At 39.9% G+C, this 20,033-nt stretch overlaps 1 protein-coding gene across 3 annotated transcripts; it reads right to left on the bottom strand.

The window, feature by feature from the left end:
• Nucleotides 1–1,533: 1,533 nt before the first annotated feature.
• Nucleotides 1,534–7,739, bottom strand: LOC107781701 (uncharacterized). 3 transcript variants are annotated; one of them, XM_016602438.2, is made up of 13 exons: nt 7,485–7,738; nt 7,176–7,303; nt 6,338–6,446; nt 5,635–5,716; nt 5,486–5,556; nt 4,762–4,803; nt 4,304–4,428; nt 3,929–4,025; nt 3,648–3,714; nt 3,363–3,550; nt 3,173–3,278; nt 2,074–2,160; nt 1,534–1,856 (listed from the first exon to the last, which is right to left on the bottom strand). In XM_016602438.2, the coding sequence occupies exons 1-13, from the start codon at nt 7,616–7,618 to the stop codon at nt 1,749–1,751; spliced, it is 1,344 nt and encodes a 447-aa protein (XP_016457924.1). In that variant the 5' UTR covers nt 7,619–7,738; the 3' UTR covers nt 1,534–1,748. The 3 variants fall into 3 exon arrangements, with proteins under 3 accessions (XP_016457924.1, XP_016457925.1, XP_016457926.1); XM_016602439.2 differs by having other exon boundaries at nt 3,929–4,022; nt 7,485–7,737; XM_016602440.2 differs by lacking the exon at nt 4,762–4,803 and having other exon boundaries at nt 7,485–7,739.
• Between the last annotated feature and the right edge of the window lie 12,294 nt (nt 7,740–20,033).

The following is a 20,033-nucleotide window of genomic DNA, read 5'->3' as shown; positions in this document are numbered from 1 at the left end:
GGAGTTCAAGCATACTTATGCTGGAACTCCAGTATAATATTTGGCGTATTTTTCGGGTTTTGAACAGTATGTTCGCTCAGATTTATCTTTACATAAAAAGTGGCTAAATTTCAATTACTTTTGAAACTGGGCTATTTTTGAACGACCAGTTGTAAATCTGGCTAATTTTTGAATTTCTCCCTACTAATTGGGTGGGTGCAGAGTTAAGAGATTGATACATACCACTATTTGTTTAGATATTGATACATACCACTATTTGTTTAGATTTAATTCAGATGGCGAGAATCCAAGGAGAATTTCACATAATCTATAGGAAGTTTTTATTTCCTAATTAATTATTCCATACTTTTATAAAAGAATGTCACTGTTTTCTTATTAATTTATTTTACACATTTAAAAATTAAAAAAATAATTTAACTTAAACTTTCATATTTATCTTTAATGACAATTTTATATAGATACATAAATGTTATGATGAATTTAAGTAGGCGTTTGGACATGACTTCCAAAAACAATTCAAAAAATTTGGAATTTCACTAAAATTTGAATTGAAGATGAAATTGTGTTTGGTTATAATTTTTGCAACATATTTGGATGTCTCTTTTTCAACATATTTTGCAACTAAAAACTAGCAACCTTCCCTTTTTCAAATTTAAAAATGCATTTTCAAGTGAGATAGCAAAAAAATGTAAGATTTTGATAATCAAAAACTGTTTTAAAAAAAATAAGAAAAAGGAAAATTTTCTTATGCCCAAACGGGCTCTAAAAATGCAAGTTTTAAAAGCCTTATCGATACAAATTCCGTGTCTAGTCAAATAATTATGACATCGTATAAATTGGAATTGGAATTAATTAGTACTACCAAACTTGTGGAAGCTTCCAAGGTTGTGCCATGACAAGTGTGTGATAAACTGACACTACTGTTTTGCTTTTGAATTTTAAAAAATGTGAACTAAAAACTAGACGGCACTCCGCGATCTGTTCTACATGTTACTTATTAATATTCCTTACTTATTAATAATCCTTAAACTCACCGTCACTCTCGGGATCCAAAAGTCAAAAACATTGAAGCCGTTAATAGTAATGATTCATATAGCTAACTCCAATTTATTTAAATATTGTTGATGTTGTATATATTTTTTGACCAAACTGAATAGCAGCTCTAAGATTTTGGACTATGTTTGATACAATGTCCAATTACTAATACAAGCAATTACTAAAAGCACATCAAAACTCTAGTTGCATGCAAATATTGTTGAATCCCCGCTTGATGATGATAAAGCTATACGCATCAATTGTTTGGTCAGACAAGTGAGAGGGAGGACGACGAATAGGATATAAGGGGTCATTTGGTACGAGAACTAAATTATTTTAGGATTATAGTCCTACAATTATAATCCCTAGACTAATTTATCTCACCTAGGAGGTTAGATAAAATAATCCTAAGTTGGGTGAGATAAATTTAATCCCACACCTATTATCCCACCTTATCCCGTGTACCAAACAACCCCCAAGAGTTCTACGAGTTACCACTTCATCTTCAAATACTTTATAACATAAGAATTGCTTATTCAACAATACATCAATGAATAAAATTACAACATGAATTACCTTGCTTCTGCTCAAACAGAAGACGAGATAATCCTAAACCATCTATTCTAACAAGACAATATTCTCGAAATTTTGTGGAAATGGCTTTGCCAAGCGACATTATACAGCGAACCACAGAGGTGTCAAAAAATATTATCCTAGTTGGAGCTTGTAACGGGTTCACTGCTAGATATTTTCGTGCCGCTTAGTATATAACCACCAAAAGCACTCATCTGCATATGTGGGTGGGTTCTTGATGGGAGTACCTGCATAGTTTTCTAATTAGCGATTCGGGCAACTAACAAGCTAGCAAATAAAGGGGGGGAAATTGTTAAAAAAATTCGCATCGAGCTATTATAAATTTTCTAAAATCTGCTTGATAGAGTCCCTTGAAGAATGGAAGACAGACTAAAGTTAAGTGATCTTGTAAGTAGGAAGATTTCCTCTTTGTGGGGTGTGGTTTGGGTTTTAATTAAAACAAACCTGATATTCACGTAGCCAAGGTTCAGAAATTTGTAAGCCAATCGCCATTTTCTCAATCTGCAGGTTATGCATACATGTAGCAAGAGGCTGCAATTGAGACAAAGGATCAGTAACTGCTCCAACAGAAGGGACTGTGCTGTGACAGACTGGGGCTCTTATCATTGATCTAAAAGAAGACACACTCACTCACCAACTAATGGGAGAAAAGAGAGTATTTCTTTACAAATCTAGCCAAAATATTATAGTGGAATCATGGAGTAGAACAGGCAACAAAGGATACATTTTCTATCAAAATTGCCTTTTCTGATTGAAGATATGATGGCAAATATTTTCATAGCTTTTTTGTGATAAGATATACTAGGGGTGGCAAAATGATTAAAAGAAAACAGTTAACCACCCATATTATCCACTAAAAATGGGTAACCAATGGATAACAAATGGGTCTAACTTTTACATTTGTAAAGCCTCAAATTGGGGGTTCCTCAAGTTTGGGAGACTGAGAATTCTCCCAAAATGCAAGAAGTCATGGATACCCATATTATCCGCCGGTTAACCCATTTTTTATCCGTATTAAATATGGGTAGGGTCGGATAATTCATCCGTTTTTTCATTACCCATTTTCGACCTGAACCATATCCGACCCGACCCGACCGTTTGCCACTCCTATCCGATACCAATATAGAAAGTCCATTGAAAGACATGATGACTGATGAGTGATGACTCTATAAGCAGAGTGAGATCTTATTGCACGATCTCCTCTCGAACCTTGTATCACTCAAATGGAAAATGAGAACGATACTTTGAAATCTGCTTTAATGTTTTGACTAGCTTACTCATCTTCTACATCAAAATGCAGATAAAAGGAAGTAGACTTACTACAATGGTCACTACAGGAGCCTAAAATCCAACGATTTAAGGCTTTTACAATCAAACATGTTTTTCTAAACTCGATTTGCAGAATATTCTCCTTGACATATAAAGAATGCAGAAGTTGGGCTAATAACAAAGTGGATAAGAAATGGCTTATGTATGTAAACAAAGAATCAGCAGCATGGCAGGCTAAGAACATTAAATAAGTTTGGCCAGCTAAGAACATTACCTGAGCATACTGATGATAAACAGCAAAAGGAGCTGAAAATGCTAAAAGAGGAAGCACTTCTTTAATAATACCCCAAGGGTCCAGCTCTGGAGCAGCAATTATTAGACTGAAAAGAAGAATTGGAAATAAGATAGAATGCAACAATATAACATGGCAAAAGAAAAGAATGGAAACCTAATTATGTTCAAACCTGGAAAAACCATTTTCTTTCCACAACTTGATGGCCTCCGGGGGTGCCTTCTGACCTGGTTTTATAGATTTACAAGGCTTGATTATTGGTGAGGAAACGCTCTCAGATGTTATATCCATGCAACCATGTTCAGATGAAACGCCAACTTCTTCTAGACCGCCAGAATGAGTGGCAGGTAAGACTTCTTCCTGCAAGATCATGTTTTACAGAGAAGAAAGCACATTTAGAAAAGAAATAAATCACACCAGAAAAGGATCAACCTTTGATACCACAACTTGATTTTACCTGACTCTCAGACACTGAAGCTCCAGTTTTCAGTGAATTTAGGTCGGTCAATGATGCATGCACAATTCTAGACCCACAGAAAAACAGTAAATCTAGTTAGCACTAATGCAATAAACATATTTAGATGCTCTTTGGGAAAATGAAACTATAAGCTATCCACTGGAAGATACAGTTTTTTCCCTCTACTAAGTACCAACTCTCCCTCAAAATTTTGAATAGTCAAAATTCTCTCACATATTGTAATTGAATTGTTTTCCTATTTTATCGCAAAGGAAGTGTACCTTTTACAGATCTCATCATTTAAATTAAACATCCTTGTGATATCGACAGGATATGGAGACGATCCACGGTAGGTATTGCACACATAACCTGTACCTGCTAAGATCATTGTCATGAAAAAACTATAGCCATCAACTTCAAAGCAATTAACAGTATTAGACAATACTACATGGTCTCACAACTATGAAGCATTAGCAATGTGTACATCATGACAACCATAAGGTTAGCATCAGTGACAACAGTAGCAATAATCCAGAGGCATGGTACAAATTCCAATAGTATAGGCTGCATAATCAAATTTATGTGCATAAAGTAGTGATCACAAAGACGCCCTTGATGTTCTTAATGTAACTACAGGGAAGAACAAATAAACATACCTCCTAGTCGTTCCGCAATAGCACCGGTAAGAATACCACCGACCATGTCCACTACAAGTACATCTACGTTAGCAGTAACATTCCCTAAGCAGAGCAGTAGAGATAGTGCATCCACTCGCATGAACCTGATGGAATCAAAAAAACTAAAAATCAACCCCCCGCGTACCCAAACCCCAGAATCAAGCAGTGCAAGATGAGCAAGATATGACACACTTGAGGTTATTAAACTACAATGGACATCTGGACAACATACTTATTTATATTCTTAACGTGCATGAGTACTCTCATACCAACAACAAATAACATCAAGGAGCACAAATCAGATTTCAAGATTTCTTGATTCTAAAATAAGTAATCAAAGTCTATCCTTCCTTTTCTCCAATCAAAAGGATAACTCACAACCATAAAACAACAGATGAAGATATTTGATCAAAAGCAAGAGAAGACTATATTATTACCCAATTTTGTCAGAATGTTTCTTGAAGTAGGCCTCACAAATGCTGAAAAGAGCAAGAGATGTGTCAGATATTGAAGAAAGATCGAGGAACACACTGAAAAATCGAGGAACACAACGATTGGGGATTTGCACCAAGAAACCAAATGCAGCATTGTGATTTTCTATGATTGACGTCGGCAGTAGTGAATCGCTTGGGGATTTCGACTCCATGAAATTAAATGCAGAACTATCATTTATATACTTGAAAGAACAACAGAGCAAAAAAAAGTGCAGAACCACCATTGCGTATGATTGAAACGAAAATGATTTTCACCTGAGACAAAAATCATAAAAAGTGAAACGTAATCCAAACCGGGTCTAAAATGCTTTATGCGTGAAAAAGAAATAAGAGGACAGAGTCGGAATTCCACAGAGAAACTGAGTGTTCCATATGAAGGAGGTGGTATGACCTAGTCACAACAAAAGTGAGTTACAAAAAGATCATTGGCAACTAACAAATACTGTCTTCATACCCACTTGGGGCAGTCCGGCAACATTTAGCAATATCTGTAAGTAACTTGTTTAATTTTGATTATGTAAGAGTTTTAGTTCCTAAGCTAGAACCGGCAGTATCTTGTCTCCCCTCCTCTTTCCCAAAACTAAGTTATAGATGAAGAAAATTGGGAAGTAAGTCTAGAATAGAGATATCCAGAATAACAAAAGGAAACTTGAAGGTAGGAATCAACCTTCGTGCAGTGGGACGCCTCACTAGTACTCTAGGTGCATATTTCTTCTGTTTCTTAATCCTGTACTTTTCCTGCGAAACACCGAGTGTTCAGCATATCTTTGCCAAAAAAAAAAAAAATTATCAACACCAAAAAAACGTGAAGCTCACTTGTGAAAATAATGTCTTCTTCTCAAAAGTTGCACTGTTTGCAATGAGTGCTTCAACTATTTCATCCCCTTTTGCTCCCTGCCTGCAAGAGTGAGATTAATACTTTTCTTCGAAGCTGCTAAATGAAGACAAATTCTAGTGCATCTCCAACAACTTTTAAAGCTTGTGCAGCAGTGTATCTTCAAATTCCTTTAAACTGTCTACAACAACAACAACAAATCTTGTTTAATCCCAACATGTGGGGTCTGGGGAGGGTAGTCTGTACGCAGACCTTACCCCTACCTAATGCTGGTAGAGAGGTTGTTTCCAATAGACCCGCGGCTCAAGAAAGGCAAGAAGAAGAAGAGGGAAGCAAGGAAAGAAGAAAGATGGAAGAGAAAAAAGGGAAAGATAAAGGATAAGTATTATCAAATAATAGCAACAGGGAATATAATACCTTCAAACTGTCTGGGGAGGGTAGTCTGTACGCAAACCTTACCACTACCTAATGCAGGTAGAGAGGCTGTTTCCAATAGACCCACGGCTCAGGAAGGGCAAGAAGAAGAAGAGGGAAGCAAGAAAGGAAGGAAGATGGAAGAGAAAAAAGGAAGAGATAAAGGATAAGTAGTATCAAATAATAGCAACAGGGAATATAATACCTTCAAACTGTCAATGAAAATAAAATAAAATCACATAAAAACATGAACCTCTGACAAACTCTCACCTTCGCATCTCGTCAATATCTTCACTAGTGAGACTTTGGGCAGTGTTATTATCAACAATTGCGCGGTTGTCCTTAGATCCATCCACGTCTTTTTTTTCAAGGTTGTTACCTGATAATGAAAATGCACAAAAAGATACTATTAATTCCACATAATTTGCTAAGAAATGAGGAGAGCAATTAGACAAAGTAACACGAGATACATAAGCATATTTCCTTTGGTCTGTCTGTGTGAAGTAACTTGGTCCAAGATCTCTAAACCACCTCTATTATCCTTATCCATTTGTCCCTCTTCAACTGGTTCTTTCTCCCATATGCTTGGGAAGAATAAGCAAGAAATATACTATAGTCAACAAACAAAAGCCAAATAGAAGACTACTTCTGGTTTAACTGAAAAAGTTTGTTTGCATCATAGAAAGCAAGAGCTCGTTCTTTGGCATTATTCAGAAACAGGGTAAGTTCAATGTGGCAAGAAGGTATACCGAATGTAACCACTGAAAGTCATGACCATAGGCAAACAATATCATCAACTGCCGTAGAAATCCTGCATATGATTGTCCTCAGTGTTAAGTAAAAGTTACACTAATCATGCTTGCTCCTCCGAGCCTCGAGAAGTCTATGACGTGGATGATGATCCGTACATAGGATAGAGAATATGTGTCTCTCGAAGGAAGCCAAGCTTTAGAGTATCTCTAATAGACATTATAACTAAAAAGCCTACACATAATAGCATAATTAACTATTCCTAATACTAAGAACTCCCAGTAAATGATTACTGCATACATAAAGAACTGGGAAACCACAATTCACAGCAGATTCAAAAGCCTAATAAAAACAATACCTTCTGCATTCGGAACAAAGCGAGACAAAATGGGTCCTTCTTTTCCAGACTCCACTAGAAACAGAGACCCGAATGGACAACCTATCAGTGGCTGAAGACAACACTTCTTATTCCCAATTTTCAATGTCCTGCATCAACAATTCACCTTCTCCATGAGAATTAACTTTAAAAGCTAGCTTCTTTCACATTATTTGCACAAAAATCAATCAATTATGTCTCAATTTCACAATAACCAATCTAATTAGCTATATCAATCCTCTATACAATATTAAATGCAGCAGACAGTAGATTTTGGTGGTAATTACTTACGAGGCGGCAGTAAGACGGGCAAAAACCAAACGGTCGCCGTCATTGATGTCAAGCAATACATTGCAACCTTCCCATGTTAATCTACTGTTCTGATTTTGATTTGAATCTTCTTCAACTGCTTTATTAATCGACATTATTGGTGTTTATTGCTGGTAAATATTCAATCTTTAAGCATTAAACGACGAAGCAGTAGAGAAATAAGGTCCACTATAGCTTCATCTTTCTGATAGTTTAAACTTTAAACCCTAGAACCCTAACGAAAGGGTTTATTCTTAAAAGTGTAATTTATTAATAGGGATCAGAATTTAAATAAATGAATAACTGGGTAACCAAGTTTTCACTCTTGTGCATTATTAGGGGTTTAACTTTTGGGATAATTCATAAAAGGGTAATTTTTAACTTGCACCCTCTAAATTTTAGATGTTAGATCGAAGCACACCCAAAACTTTTTTTATAGGAACAGAGAACCCCCCATGATTTATGATGGTTGACTTCTAATTGACATCAATGGTCAACCCCAAGCTGGTCAATTTCATATTAAGGGTCTATTCAATTCATGTTAAATCTACACTTGTTTAATCCAACTTGTATATCTTATCTTTTGTTCAGTAGATGTTACTAATATGATAAACAAGATTTTGTTTATTCATTATTTACTCAATTCATTGAATTAAATATTTTCAAAATACTGGCACGATAAAATATTATGATATGATAAATTTTACTATGTGTATATGCATATTTGAAGTGATAAAATATCAAATATTATAGTGTAGGAAGGGATAACTGTTTTGATCAAACTAAATTTTGTAACATAAATTAGATTTCAGATTTTATCAATCTACGGGAAAAAAAATATATGTATACGGTCGAAATCGAGTTCATCTATTGCATGACAGATCGGGATTAAAAAATGAATTGAAGATCGACCACGGATTCCATCGAACCAGGATACGAGATTAGAAAACCCGTCTTCGAGGTTACTGAGTCCATGACCCCCGAATCGACCCCGATTCCAAATGAGCCTGGGGTACATTATCGGACCAGATAACGGAAGGCCGAAATATCTGTAACCGATTGGGTATCACAACGGAAATCTTGGCATGTATCAATGAGGAACCAATTAATTAGCAAACCATGAGATTTTTTTTTTATCTTTTATAGAATTGTACCAAAAGTAGGATTCCCCTACTATATAAAGGGGGTTTGATTATTTGCAAGACATATTGTAACACGTATCCCAAAGCAATATACCATTATTACTAGTTCTTATTATCGCACCATTCTGTTCCGATAGCGATTAAGGCATTTTTGACTCGAGGGTGACTAGCCTTCAATGCCAAGATTGTTCAACTTGTGTGGTTTGCATTTATTTTTCTATCATTAATTTTAGTATTAATGTGATTTCTCAATTTGTATCAAGTTAGATCATGTATCCTTAAAATCACGTATAAATTCAGTTGTTATCTGATTTTGAGGGTAAACAGTTTGGCGCTCACCGTGGGGCTAAAGATAATAGTGGTTATTTTTATACAAATTTTCATAACACACATTATTTCACTCTTGTTATTTGAAGTGTCTCTGATTTCAGGCTTAAGCTCAAAATGTCAGACTCACAATTAGCACATCTACCTGCTAACGATGAATCTGGTCACCACGGTGAAAACAACAACATAGTGCTCGGTAACGAGGTACCGCCCATTGATCCCGTCGGAATTCCAATTGCGGACCTGTTGGACGCTAATTCACATGTGGCTATCGACACAAGCCTCCCTACTGACCCCGAGAATAGCATCTGTGGTGGATCCAGGTCGACAACATAGAATACTCAAAACAATGGAGGAGAGATCAATCTACGGATGATCTTCGAAATGTTATAGGCAACAATAGCTCAGTTACAAAACCAGTGCCGCGTACCGAGCAAAATCAAGCCCAATCCATCCCGAGAGATCACTCGCACGGAGGAACCGATCACGGAAAGGTCGAGTGGAAACGAGTTGGGTAATAACCCCGAGATCATAAAAATCCTTGAGGAACTGACAAAACAAATAGAATCCGGGGAGAAGAAAATCGAAGCAAATGACAAAAAGGTGGAAACTTACAATTCCAGGGTCGATCATATACTGGGAGTGCCGCCGATACTGAAAGGCTTGGATTCCAAGAAGTTTGTACTGAAACCTTTCCCTCCAAGTGCGGCTCTTAAATCGATCCCTAAAAAATTCCGCATGCCCGAGATTCCTAAGTAAAATGGAACGACTGACCCAAACGAGCATGTCATTTCATACACATGTGCCATCAAAGGAAATGACTTGGAGGATGATGAGATTGAGTCTGTCTTGCTGAAGAAATTTGGAGAAACCCTGTCAAAGGGAGCTATGATATGGTATCACAACTTACCCCCTAATTTTATTGATTCATTTGCTATGGTTGCAGACTCGTTTGTGAAAGCACACGCGAGGGCTATCAAGGTCGAAACCAGTAAATCGGACCACTTCAAAGTAAGGCAAAAGGATAATGAAATGCTCAGAGAGTTCGTATCTCGGTTTCAAATGGAACGGATGGACCTTCCACTAGTCGCTGATGATTGGGCCGTTCAAGCTTTTACCCTAGGGTCAATGTTCGAAGTTCGATGGATTCACAGTAGTTGAAGTAGAATCTGATAGAATATCCGGCTGTCACTTGGGCTGATGTGCATAACCAATATCAATCAAAGATCAGAGTTGAAGATAATCAACTGGGGGCTCCTTCCGGGTCCGTTTATTCCATTAGACCCATCAACAGAGTCAAGAGAGATATCGACCGTGAACCAAGGCCGAACAGGGATCGGTATCAGCCGTACAATGAAGATCGAAGAAATAGTGCATCTAGACGGGGTTTTATGCGAAATGAAAGGAGAAATCACTGAGGCTAGAGTAGTTTGGGACTCATGAGCAAGAACGGTTTCGACATGCCTATCGGGCCTAAAGAAGCACCAACGTTATTAGAATATAACTTTAACGTTGATGTTGCTGCCATCGTATCAGCTATCGGACGCATCAAAGATACCAAATGGCATCGTCCTCTACAATTTGACCCAACCCAAAGGGATCTAAATGAGATGTGCAAATATCATGTCACCCACGGCCACAGAACATAGGATTGATGATAATTGAGGGAGGAGGTAGCCCGGTTATTCAACAACGGGCATCGTCGAGAATTCTTGAGTGACCGAGCCAAGAATCAGTTCAGGAATAGGGACTATAATAAACAAACCGATCTAGAAGAACCTCAACACGTCATTCACATGATCATCGGAGGGGTTGATGTTCCTCAAGGTCCGATGTTAAAGTGTACCAAAGTGTCTATAACGTGGGAGAAACAAACTCGAGATTACATACCAGAAGGAACTTTGTCTTTCAGCGACAAAGACACAGAAGGAATCGCGCATCCCCATAACGATGCATTGGTAATATCTGTACTCATAAATAAATCTCGAGTTAAACGTGCGTTAATTGATCCAGGTAGCTTGGCCAATATCATTCAATCAATGGTCGTAGAACAACTCGGCCTATAGGACCAAATTTTACCTGCTAAACGAATTCAACATGGCTTGTGAAACTACTAAGGGAGAAATAATATTACCAGTAAACGCCGCCGGGACCATCCAGGAAACCAAGTTTTATGTGATTTAGGGGACATGAGGTACAACGTGTTGTTTGGGAGGCCATGGATCCATAACATGAGGGTAGTGCCCTCGACTCTTCATCGGGTGTTAAAATTCCCAATGCCGGGAGGGATTAAAATGATCTACGGGGAGCAACCGACCGCAAGGAAATATTTGCAGTCGAAGAAGTGATTCTGGTATCAACACTGGCGACATCGAAGGAACTCAGTTCGAATACAAAGCAGGAAACTAAATAGCAATTATCGACACCAGCCACGACCCAATCGGGCAAACCGAGGACCAATGAAGACGATGATTACGAGGTTCTCAGAACTTCTATAGTCCCCGATAATTCCAATGCTACAAAATCAATGGTCGAAGAGCTGGAGCAAGTCACATTGATCGAACATCTACCCGATCAGAAGGTATATCTGGGCACGATGTAACCCCCGAGCTCAGGAAAAAATTCATTCAATTTCTTATAGCTAACATATATTGTTTTGCTTGGTCCCATATCGACATGACAGGGATCCCACCGGAGATAACCACTCACAAGCTGAGCCTGGACCCGAAATTCCACCCGATCAAGCAGAAAAAGAGACCCCAGTTTGAGATCAAACATGCTTTTATCAAGGACGAGGTAACTAAACTCTTTAAAATGGGGTCCATTCAGGAACTCAAATACCCAGAATGGTTAGCAAACGTAGTAGTAGTCCCTAAAAAGGGAAAAAACTGAGAATGTGTGTAGATTATAATGATTTAAATAAGGCATGTCCAAATGACACTTTCCCTTTGCCCAACATCGATCGCATGATCGATGCCACGATCGGCCACGAGATCCTCAGTTTTCTCGATGCCTACTCCGAGTACAACCAAATACGGATGAACCCGAATAATTAGGAAAAAACCTACTTCATCGCTAAGTATGGCATATACTGCTATAACGTGATTCTATTTGGATTAAAAAACGTTGGTTCCACTTACCAACGCCTAGTAAATCAGATGTTCGAAGAACAAATAGGGAAATCGATGGAAGTTTACATTGACGATATGTTGGTTATGTCCCTACAAGCAGAGGACTATTTAAAACATTTGCAGGAAACCTTCAGTCTATTGAAGAAGTACAACATGAAGCTGAATCCGGAGATATGTGCATTTAGGGTCGGGTCAGGTAAATTTCTCGGGTTCATGGTATCCAACCGAGGAATCGAGATCAACCCCGACAAGATTAAAGGTATCGAGGATATCACGGTAGTGGACAACATGAAGGCCGTGCAAAGGCTAACCAGGCGTATTGCCGCCCTGGGGCTATTCATCTCGAGGTCCTCCGATAAGAGCAACCGATTTTTCTCATCACTGAAGAAGAAAAATAGCTTCACATGGACCCCGAAATGCCAACTTCACATCCACTACTCCACATGCCGAAGGTAGACAAACAACTATACTTGACTTGGTAGTATTAGAGATAGCGGTAAGTGGAGTCCTAGTTCAGGAAGAACAAGGTACGCAATTTCCAATTTATTATGTTACCAAGACACTAGGTGAGGGCCGAAACTAGGCACCCTCACCTAGAAAAATTGGCGCTCGCTTTGCGAAGTGCCTCTAGGAAACTAAAATCATATTTTCAGTGCCATCCTATATGTGTTATGACAACTTACCAGTTGCGAAATATAATGCATAAACTCGAACTCTCGAGACGATTGGTCAAATGGGCCGTGAAAATCAGCGGGTACGATATTAAGTATCGACCCCGGACAACCATTAAGTCTCAAATTATAGCAGATTTCGTGGTCGACTTTACGCCGGTCCTAATACCCGAGGTCAAAAGAGAGTTGTTGGTAAACTTGGGGATGTCTTTAGGAATCCGGATGCTCTTCATGGACAGTGCCTTGAATGCAAAGGGGTTCGAACTTGGCATCGTACTGAACCCACCCACAGGCAATATAGTTAGAGAATCCATTATAACTGTTAAATTGACTAACAACGAGATCGAATATGAGACCATGATTGCAGGTCTCCAACTGACCAAAAGCTTAGGGGCAGAGGTGATCAAAGCTAAGCGTGACTCCTTCCTTGTGGTGAACCAAGTTAACAGAACATTTGAAGTCAGAGAAGAATGAATGCAAAGGTACCTAAATAAGTTGCAGGTAACATTACATCGGTTCAAAGAGTGGACTTTGCAACACGTACCTCGGGACCAAAATAGCGAGGTCGATGCCCTTGCAAACTTAGGGTCATCGGTCGAAGACGACGAGCTCAACTCGAGGGTAGTTGTACAGCTCATGAGATCGGTGGTGGAAGAAGGTCACGCCAAAATAAACTTTACAAGCTTGACTTGGGATTGGAGAAACAAATATGTAGAATATTTGAAGACCAGGAAACTACCCTCATATCCAAAAGAATCGAGGACCCTGCGCACAAAGACAACCCGATTCAGCTTGTCCGAACACAGAACCTTGTTCAGAAGAATGTTTAATGGCCCACTAGCAATATGTCTGGGACTAAGAGATACCGAGTACGTTCTGAGGGAAGTCTATGAGGGCACCTACGAAAATCATGCAGGCACCAAATAATTGGTTTGAAAGGTAATCAGAGACGGCTATTACTGTATCGGCATGGAAAAAGATGCGAAAGAGTTCGTACAAAAATGTGATGAATGCCAAAGACATGCTCCGATGATTCACCAACTCGGGGAGCTGCTGCATTCGGTCTTGTCACCATGGTCATTCATGAAGTGGGAAATGGATATCGTTGACCCTCTGTCTTAGGCACCCGATAAGGCTCAATTTATATTATTTATGACTGACTATATTTCTAAGTGGGTTGAAGCCCAGGTGTACGAGAAGGTCAGGGAGAAGGAATTCATCGACTTCATTTGGGACCACATCATATGTCGGTTCGGAATGCCGTCCAAAATCATTTGTGACAACGGGAAACAATTTATCGGCAACAAAGTTACCAAGTTTCTCGAGGATCTTAAGATCAAAAGGATCATGTCAACTCCTTATCACCCTAGTGGGAACGGACAAGACAAATCGAACAACAAAATCATACTCCAAAACTTCAAAAAGAGGTTAACCGACGCCAAAGGAAAATGGAAGGAAATCCTACCCAAAGTCCTATGGGCATACCGTACGACCTCAAAATTTAGTACCGGGGCCACCCCGTTCTCACTGGTTTGTGGTGCTGAAGCTCTGATACTGGTTGAAATCGGTGAACCAAGTGTCAGATTCTAATATGCAAAAAAGGAATCGAATGACAAGGCCGTGAGTACGAGCCTGGAGCTATTAGACGAAAGGCGCGAAGCTGCCCTCATCCGGTTGGCTGCCCAAAAACAGCGGATCGAGGGTATTACAATTGAAGGACCAACCTTCGACACTTCAATGTCGGGGACTTGGTACTAAGGAAGGTCACATTAAAAACCCGGAATCTAAACAAAGGGAAGTTAGGGCCGAACTGGGAAGGACCTTACCAAATTCTTGAAGTCGCCGGAAAAGGATTGTACAAACTTGGGGCAATGAACGGTGAAAGGCTACCAAATAACTGGAACGTAACTCACTTGAAACGATACTACTACTAAGGTACGATCTCGTTCTTTTCCTTTTTACTTATTTTTGAACTAACACCTGCAGGTAACCAATAAGAAGTGGAACAGACTTTTAGGTCTGAAGGAACGTGTTGCACTCTCTTTCCCTTGAACCGGTTTTCTCCCAAATGGTTTTCTCGGCAAGGTTTTTAACGAAGCAATAATGGATCATGCTAACTTAGAATATAAGGTCGGTCATGAATCGGTGTTAAGGATCACATTAACAGTATCCAAGGCTTCTCTCTATGATCAACCTCGAATACTGGAAGGCATTGCCCTTGGATACCGACTTTAGCAAGGAAAGAACTTCATGATGGAAGGGTCTCGATAGGTAGGATTTATTGTAAGGGCCAAACGGTCAAACGAACCGTACCCGCATAGATTGCTCGAGCCCTAGCATAAAGCATGTATGCATGTATAACTGTTTTAGACAAGAATAAAAATAAGTCTCTCCCTTGCGGATAAATATTCTGTCCTTTTAAAAAAAAATCTTGCATTTCTCAAGGAATTTCCCCGGTCCCCTAAAGGTATCGATCCCAAGGGCCACCTTAATCCGAGTTCGAACAATCACTCTCACTCGGGGGCATAAGACCTATCAAGCAACGCCCAAATATTAAAGGCTACGACCATCCCCACTATCTTAGGCAAGCCCGAATAACTCGGGTCGACCCACTAGGTGACACCCGATCTAAAAAGGTCATGGTTAAATTAAACTTGGAGACGTCAGAGGTCCCGTAACAAAGACAACAAGGCCTTAAAATTTCTAGACTGGCTCTAAAGGCTACTCTCGGCATACTGTGACATAAAAAAATAGTCTAAGTACTTGGGGGAAAGAAAAACTTTCAATCACACCGAACCCCCATGATGCCTTAAAACGAAATAAAGTTGAAGGCAGGGTTTTTTCGAGTTTCTGAACAAAACCTAACTATTTCATGCTAAGACATTTAGATCTTTGCAAATAAAAGTACATAGGGCAAAGTGAAAAATCGAAAGCTGTTGAATGGAAAAAAGCCTTATATTTATAATAAAAAAATATTCTTACAAGGGCTAAACAACTCGATGAATTTTTTTACAAAGGCCAAATGGCCTCAACAAAAATACAAAAAAAAATATTTACAAAGAGCCTAAGTTGCCTAATCTTTGCTGGGGGCCGCCTTGTCACCCTCGAGATCTTCACTATCCTCGGACTCACCCAAGTCTTCGGGTTCCTCTTCATCTTCGGGATAGGTCAATTTTCTAGCCTCAGCTCCGAGCTTTTTTGCATTCTCAATTTCAACCGTTAAGTCAAAACACGAGCATGAATTTCCTCAAGGGACTCCCTTCGAGACTGCCACTTAGTGTGCTCAATGATGTCCTTTGCTCGAACTTGGGCCTCTTCGGCATCGGTCTTGTAAACAGCGACCATCTCCTTGGCATCAGCCTTGACCACCTCGGCCTCTGACCTGGCCGTCTAAAGCTTATTGGCCAAATTTTCTCGATCGGAGACGGCCGAATTCAGCTGCGACTGAAGTTCTTCGATGATTTTTGGCCTGCATAAAATCCTTTTCCTTCACACTTCAGAGCTGGAACTCAGCCGAAGCCAGTTGTGCCCGGGCAGACTCTTTTTCTGAGGCCAAGCGGTCCATGTTTCTTTTCCACTCTTCGGCCTCGACCTACGCCATATCTACCTCTTCCCGGAGCTGCTCGATCCGACAAGCTTCTGTTGGACCTGCGGGTTTGGACCGTAAGTCACCATGTCTGATTTGTTGTCACAAATTTCAAAAACTCTTCTTGCCTGATCAACCAAGTCGGCAAGCTCTTTCCGAGCCACCTCTAACTCAACCCAAAGGCTCTTAGCCTCCCCTTCTTTTTGCTCACTAAGAAGTTTGTAAGTATCTCTTTTCTCAGTGAGCCCTCGGATCTCGACCTCGTACTGGTCCAGCTCTTCCGAATGGTAGATGAACGTCTCATGGTGGAGTACCAAGGCCTACAAACACAGATAAAGGAGTTATGATCACCTATAAACTAATCTAACTATAAACTAGAAATTATTAAGAAGTATCTGAAGTTACCCAATTTAATGGCTGTTGAGCTTCATTGAACAAGCAAGGCGCTTCCACCTCATTCATCTTGGCCCGGTCCTCCTCTGTCACCAAGAATCGGAGGTAACTAGCCACCCCTATGGGGGCACAAAGAACCCGGTCGTCTTTCTGGATAGATATAACGATCGACCATTTCTGGTCAGGATTCGCACTCAGAGCCAGGAACCGATTGACTAGTTTGGGACTTGAGCAAGGTCCACTCGCCCCGGATGATGGACTCTTCCTCGACAATGGTAAATTACCCAACCCGGTGACATCCTCGGTAGCAGTAGAGTCTACACCATCAAAAATGTTTTGAAAGGGGTCTACTGCCCCTTATGGCTCTTCGTTGGGTTGTCCGTTCAACGTCTGAGCCTCGGTAAACATAGACTCAGTAAATAAAGGTAAACCGGAGATGTCTATCACTCCGAGTATGCCCTTCGGGGCATGATCCACTGACCGGGAAGAATTGGCTACGACTTGATTATCGACCTCCCTATCTCAAGGCAAAGTGGCCTCGCCCCCTTCTGGTTCAGAATCTTCGGCTAAAGCTACCTCATCAACCTCCCCGAGTCGAGGCAATTCATTTTAATCTCTTACCGATTCGAAGGCCCATCGTACCTTGAGATCTGACTACACGCGGGTCACTAATTCAGAGTTTTCTTCTTCTTCTGACTCATCCCTCAACCAGTGGGGTGAGTTCGAAGAGGGCACCCGAGCACTGGTGCTACCCTTAGATTTACGCACCAAACTTCTTTTTATTCTCTTCTTTTCCGAGCTCAAAGAACTCGGGGCCCTCTTCCTTTTCTTCTCATCACCCTGCCTCGAAGAAGGGGACTCGACGGGTACATCCTCGTCACTGGATAGAGGCCTCGTAGCAACATCCTTGGAAAGACCTACAAAAGAAAACAGAATGAATAAGAACTCAACGGCACGAGGAAAAAATCAAGTATTATTAATTCGAAAAAGAAAACTCACCATGGGAACATGGCTCCCACCGGCCCTTTAAAAGTTCGCGCCACGTGCACTCAGAATAGGGCTTTTGTGACACAATGCCCTCGACCCACTCCTTGAGTCGAGGAACTGCATCTGGCATCCGAGCAATAGCTGCACCACAAAACATCAATAAGAAGGGAGGAAAAGGAAAAGCAATAAACGAAGTCTTAAAGGCAAGGTTATACTTACGTTTCATGTTCCATTTCTCATGATATGGCATGTCCTTGGTCAAGAGTAAATCTGAGGTCTTTACTCGAACGAATCGGCCCAACCAACCTTGGTCCCGATCTTTGTCTATACTCGAGAATGGGGCCTTACTGGCCCGACATGCAAATTTTATTAATCCCCCTCGATAGAGTCGGGGGCTGTATGGACGCATGAGGTGATCTATGGTGAAGGGACACCCCTCGATTTTGTTTACGAAGAAGCGGAGGAGAATTACTATCCTCCAGAAAGACGGATGGATTTGACCTAGGGTCACCTCGTGCCTTTTATAAAAGGCAATGACGGGTCCAAGGGGCCCAACGTGAAGGGATAAGTGTGAACACTTAAAAAATCCTCCACGTGGGTAGTAATCGCTTCCTCGGGCGTAGGCACCACCACGTGCTAACCAACCCAGTTGCAATCCTCCTTGACCTTGGTGAGGAGACTATCGGTGACCGAGCATATATATCTCGAGACCGGCTCACATCGACCGGCGAGGTTTTATTGACCTTGAAATCAGCACTGGTCGAGCATCCGCCAGGAATAAACTCTTCAAGAAGAGGTTCCCTCGTTGGTTCCTCACCGGTTGGTCGTGATGAAGAGGCAGTTTCTTTTTGTGGAACTATCTTAGAAGTCTTCCCCATTTTTCTTTTGAATAAAGATAAAGAAGAGGAAGTTAAAAGGTTATGCTTAATGGTTTGCAGTGCAAATAACCGAGAGTTCTTGTAAAAACCTCAAGAAATTTTGGTACAAGTGTTAGAAAGTGCAAATATTTTTTAAGAACAAGAGTGGAAGAGGTTTAGATGTAAAGTTTGAATTAATGAATGATGGAGTATTTATAATTTTCAAACTGATGAACATTTAATGCCATTAAGACGTGATTGACGAGACGTTTCGTCCATTTTTGTCGTTTTTGACGCAAAATATCGAGATAAGGATCGGGGACTCATATCGTTTCTCGTCGTTTACACTCCAAAAAATGAGGGGACTAACTGTATACTGTCGAAATCGAGCTCATCTATTGCATGATAGATCGGGATTAAAACGTAATGAATTGAAGATCGATCCCGGGTTCCATCGAACCAGAATATGAGGTTAGAAAACCCGTCTTCGAGGTTACTGAGTCCATGACCCCGGAATCGACCCTGATTCCGAATGAGACCGAGGTAACATTGTCGGACCAGGTAACAGAAGGCAGAAATATCCGTAACCGATCGGGTATCACGGCGGGAATCTCGGCATGTATTAATGAGGAACCAATTAATTAGCAAATTATGAGACTTTTTACCTTTTATAGAATTGTACCTAAAGTAGGATTTCCCTACTATATAAAGAGGGTTTAATTATTTGCAAGACACATTATAACACGCATCCCAAAGCAATATACTGTTATTACTAGTTCCTATTAGCGCATCATTTTGTTCCGATATCGATAATGACATTTTTGACTCGATGGTGACCAACCTTCAAGACCAAGATTGTTCAACTTGTGTGGTTCACATTTATTTTTCTATCATTAATTTCAGTATTAATCTGATTTTCAATTTATATCAAGTTAGATAATGCATCCTTAAAACCGCGCATAAGCTTAGTTGTTATCCGATTTTGAGGGTAATTGCAATAACAAAAGCTATTCTTATATCAAACGGAATGCAAAGAAATATACTTTTGATTCCGTTCTAGGCTTGACAGTTTAAAATATGATTAAAACGATCTTAATTTAAAAGTATAGAATATTCACTTTATGAACATTAAGAACAATATCCACATTAATCCGTTGCAAATTAAACTTGCATTCTCTAATGAAAAGAAGATAAAGTAAGTTTCCACTATGTTTCTAAAGCAAAAAATGGATCGTGTTATTTTCGTCAGTTGTTTCTCTTTTAGGAATTAAGGGTATATTATTGAAGTCACATGCATCAGATATATAAACAAATGAAGAGAAAGTGTTTATACTGGTGCTAATTAATTAAGGGATGTATTAATGTAGTCCCACCAAAATAATACCAACTTTCTACGGACGCCAACTTGTTGCAGGGCTGCTCAACATTATTGGTGGC

Source organism: Nicotiana tabacum, chromosome 12 (assembly GCF_000715075.1).
Source record: "Nicotiana tabacum cultivar K326 chromosome 12, ASM71507v2, whole genome shotgun sequence".
Taxonomy (NCBI): Eukaryota; Viridiplantae; Streptophyta; class Magnoliopsida; order Solanales; family Solanaceae; genus Nicotiana; species Nicotiana tabacum.
Note: the sequence above shows the minus strand (reverse complement) of the source record. Positions and strands in the feature narration are given on the sequence as shown.

What these genes read in the sequence shown, in the direction of transcription:
- LOC107781701 (XM_016602438.2), bottom strand. Translation starts at nt 7,618, where the DNA reads ATGTCGATTAATAAAGCAGTTGAAGAAGATTCAAATCAAAATCAGAAC. An exon ending in AGGCGTCCCACTGCACGAAG is followed by an intron (nt 4,804 to 5,485) that starts GTTGATTCCTAC and finishes TGCTCTTTTCAG; the next exon opens with CATTTGTGAGGCCTACTTCA. An exon ending in AATGATGAGATCTGTAAAAG is followed by an intron (nt 3,715 to 3,928) that starts GTACACTTCCTT and finishes CTGTGGGTCTAG; the next exon opens with AATTGTGCATGCATCATTGA.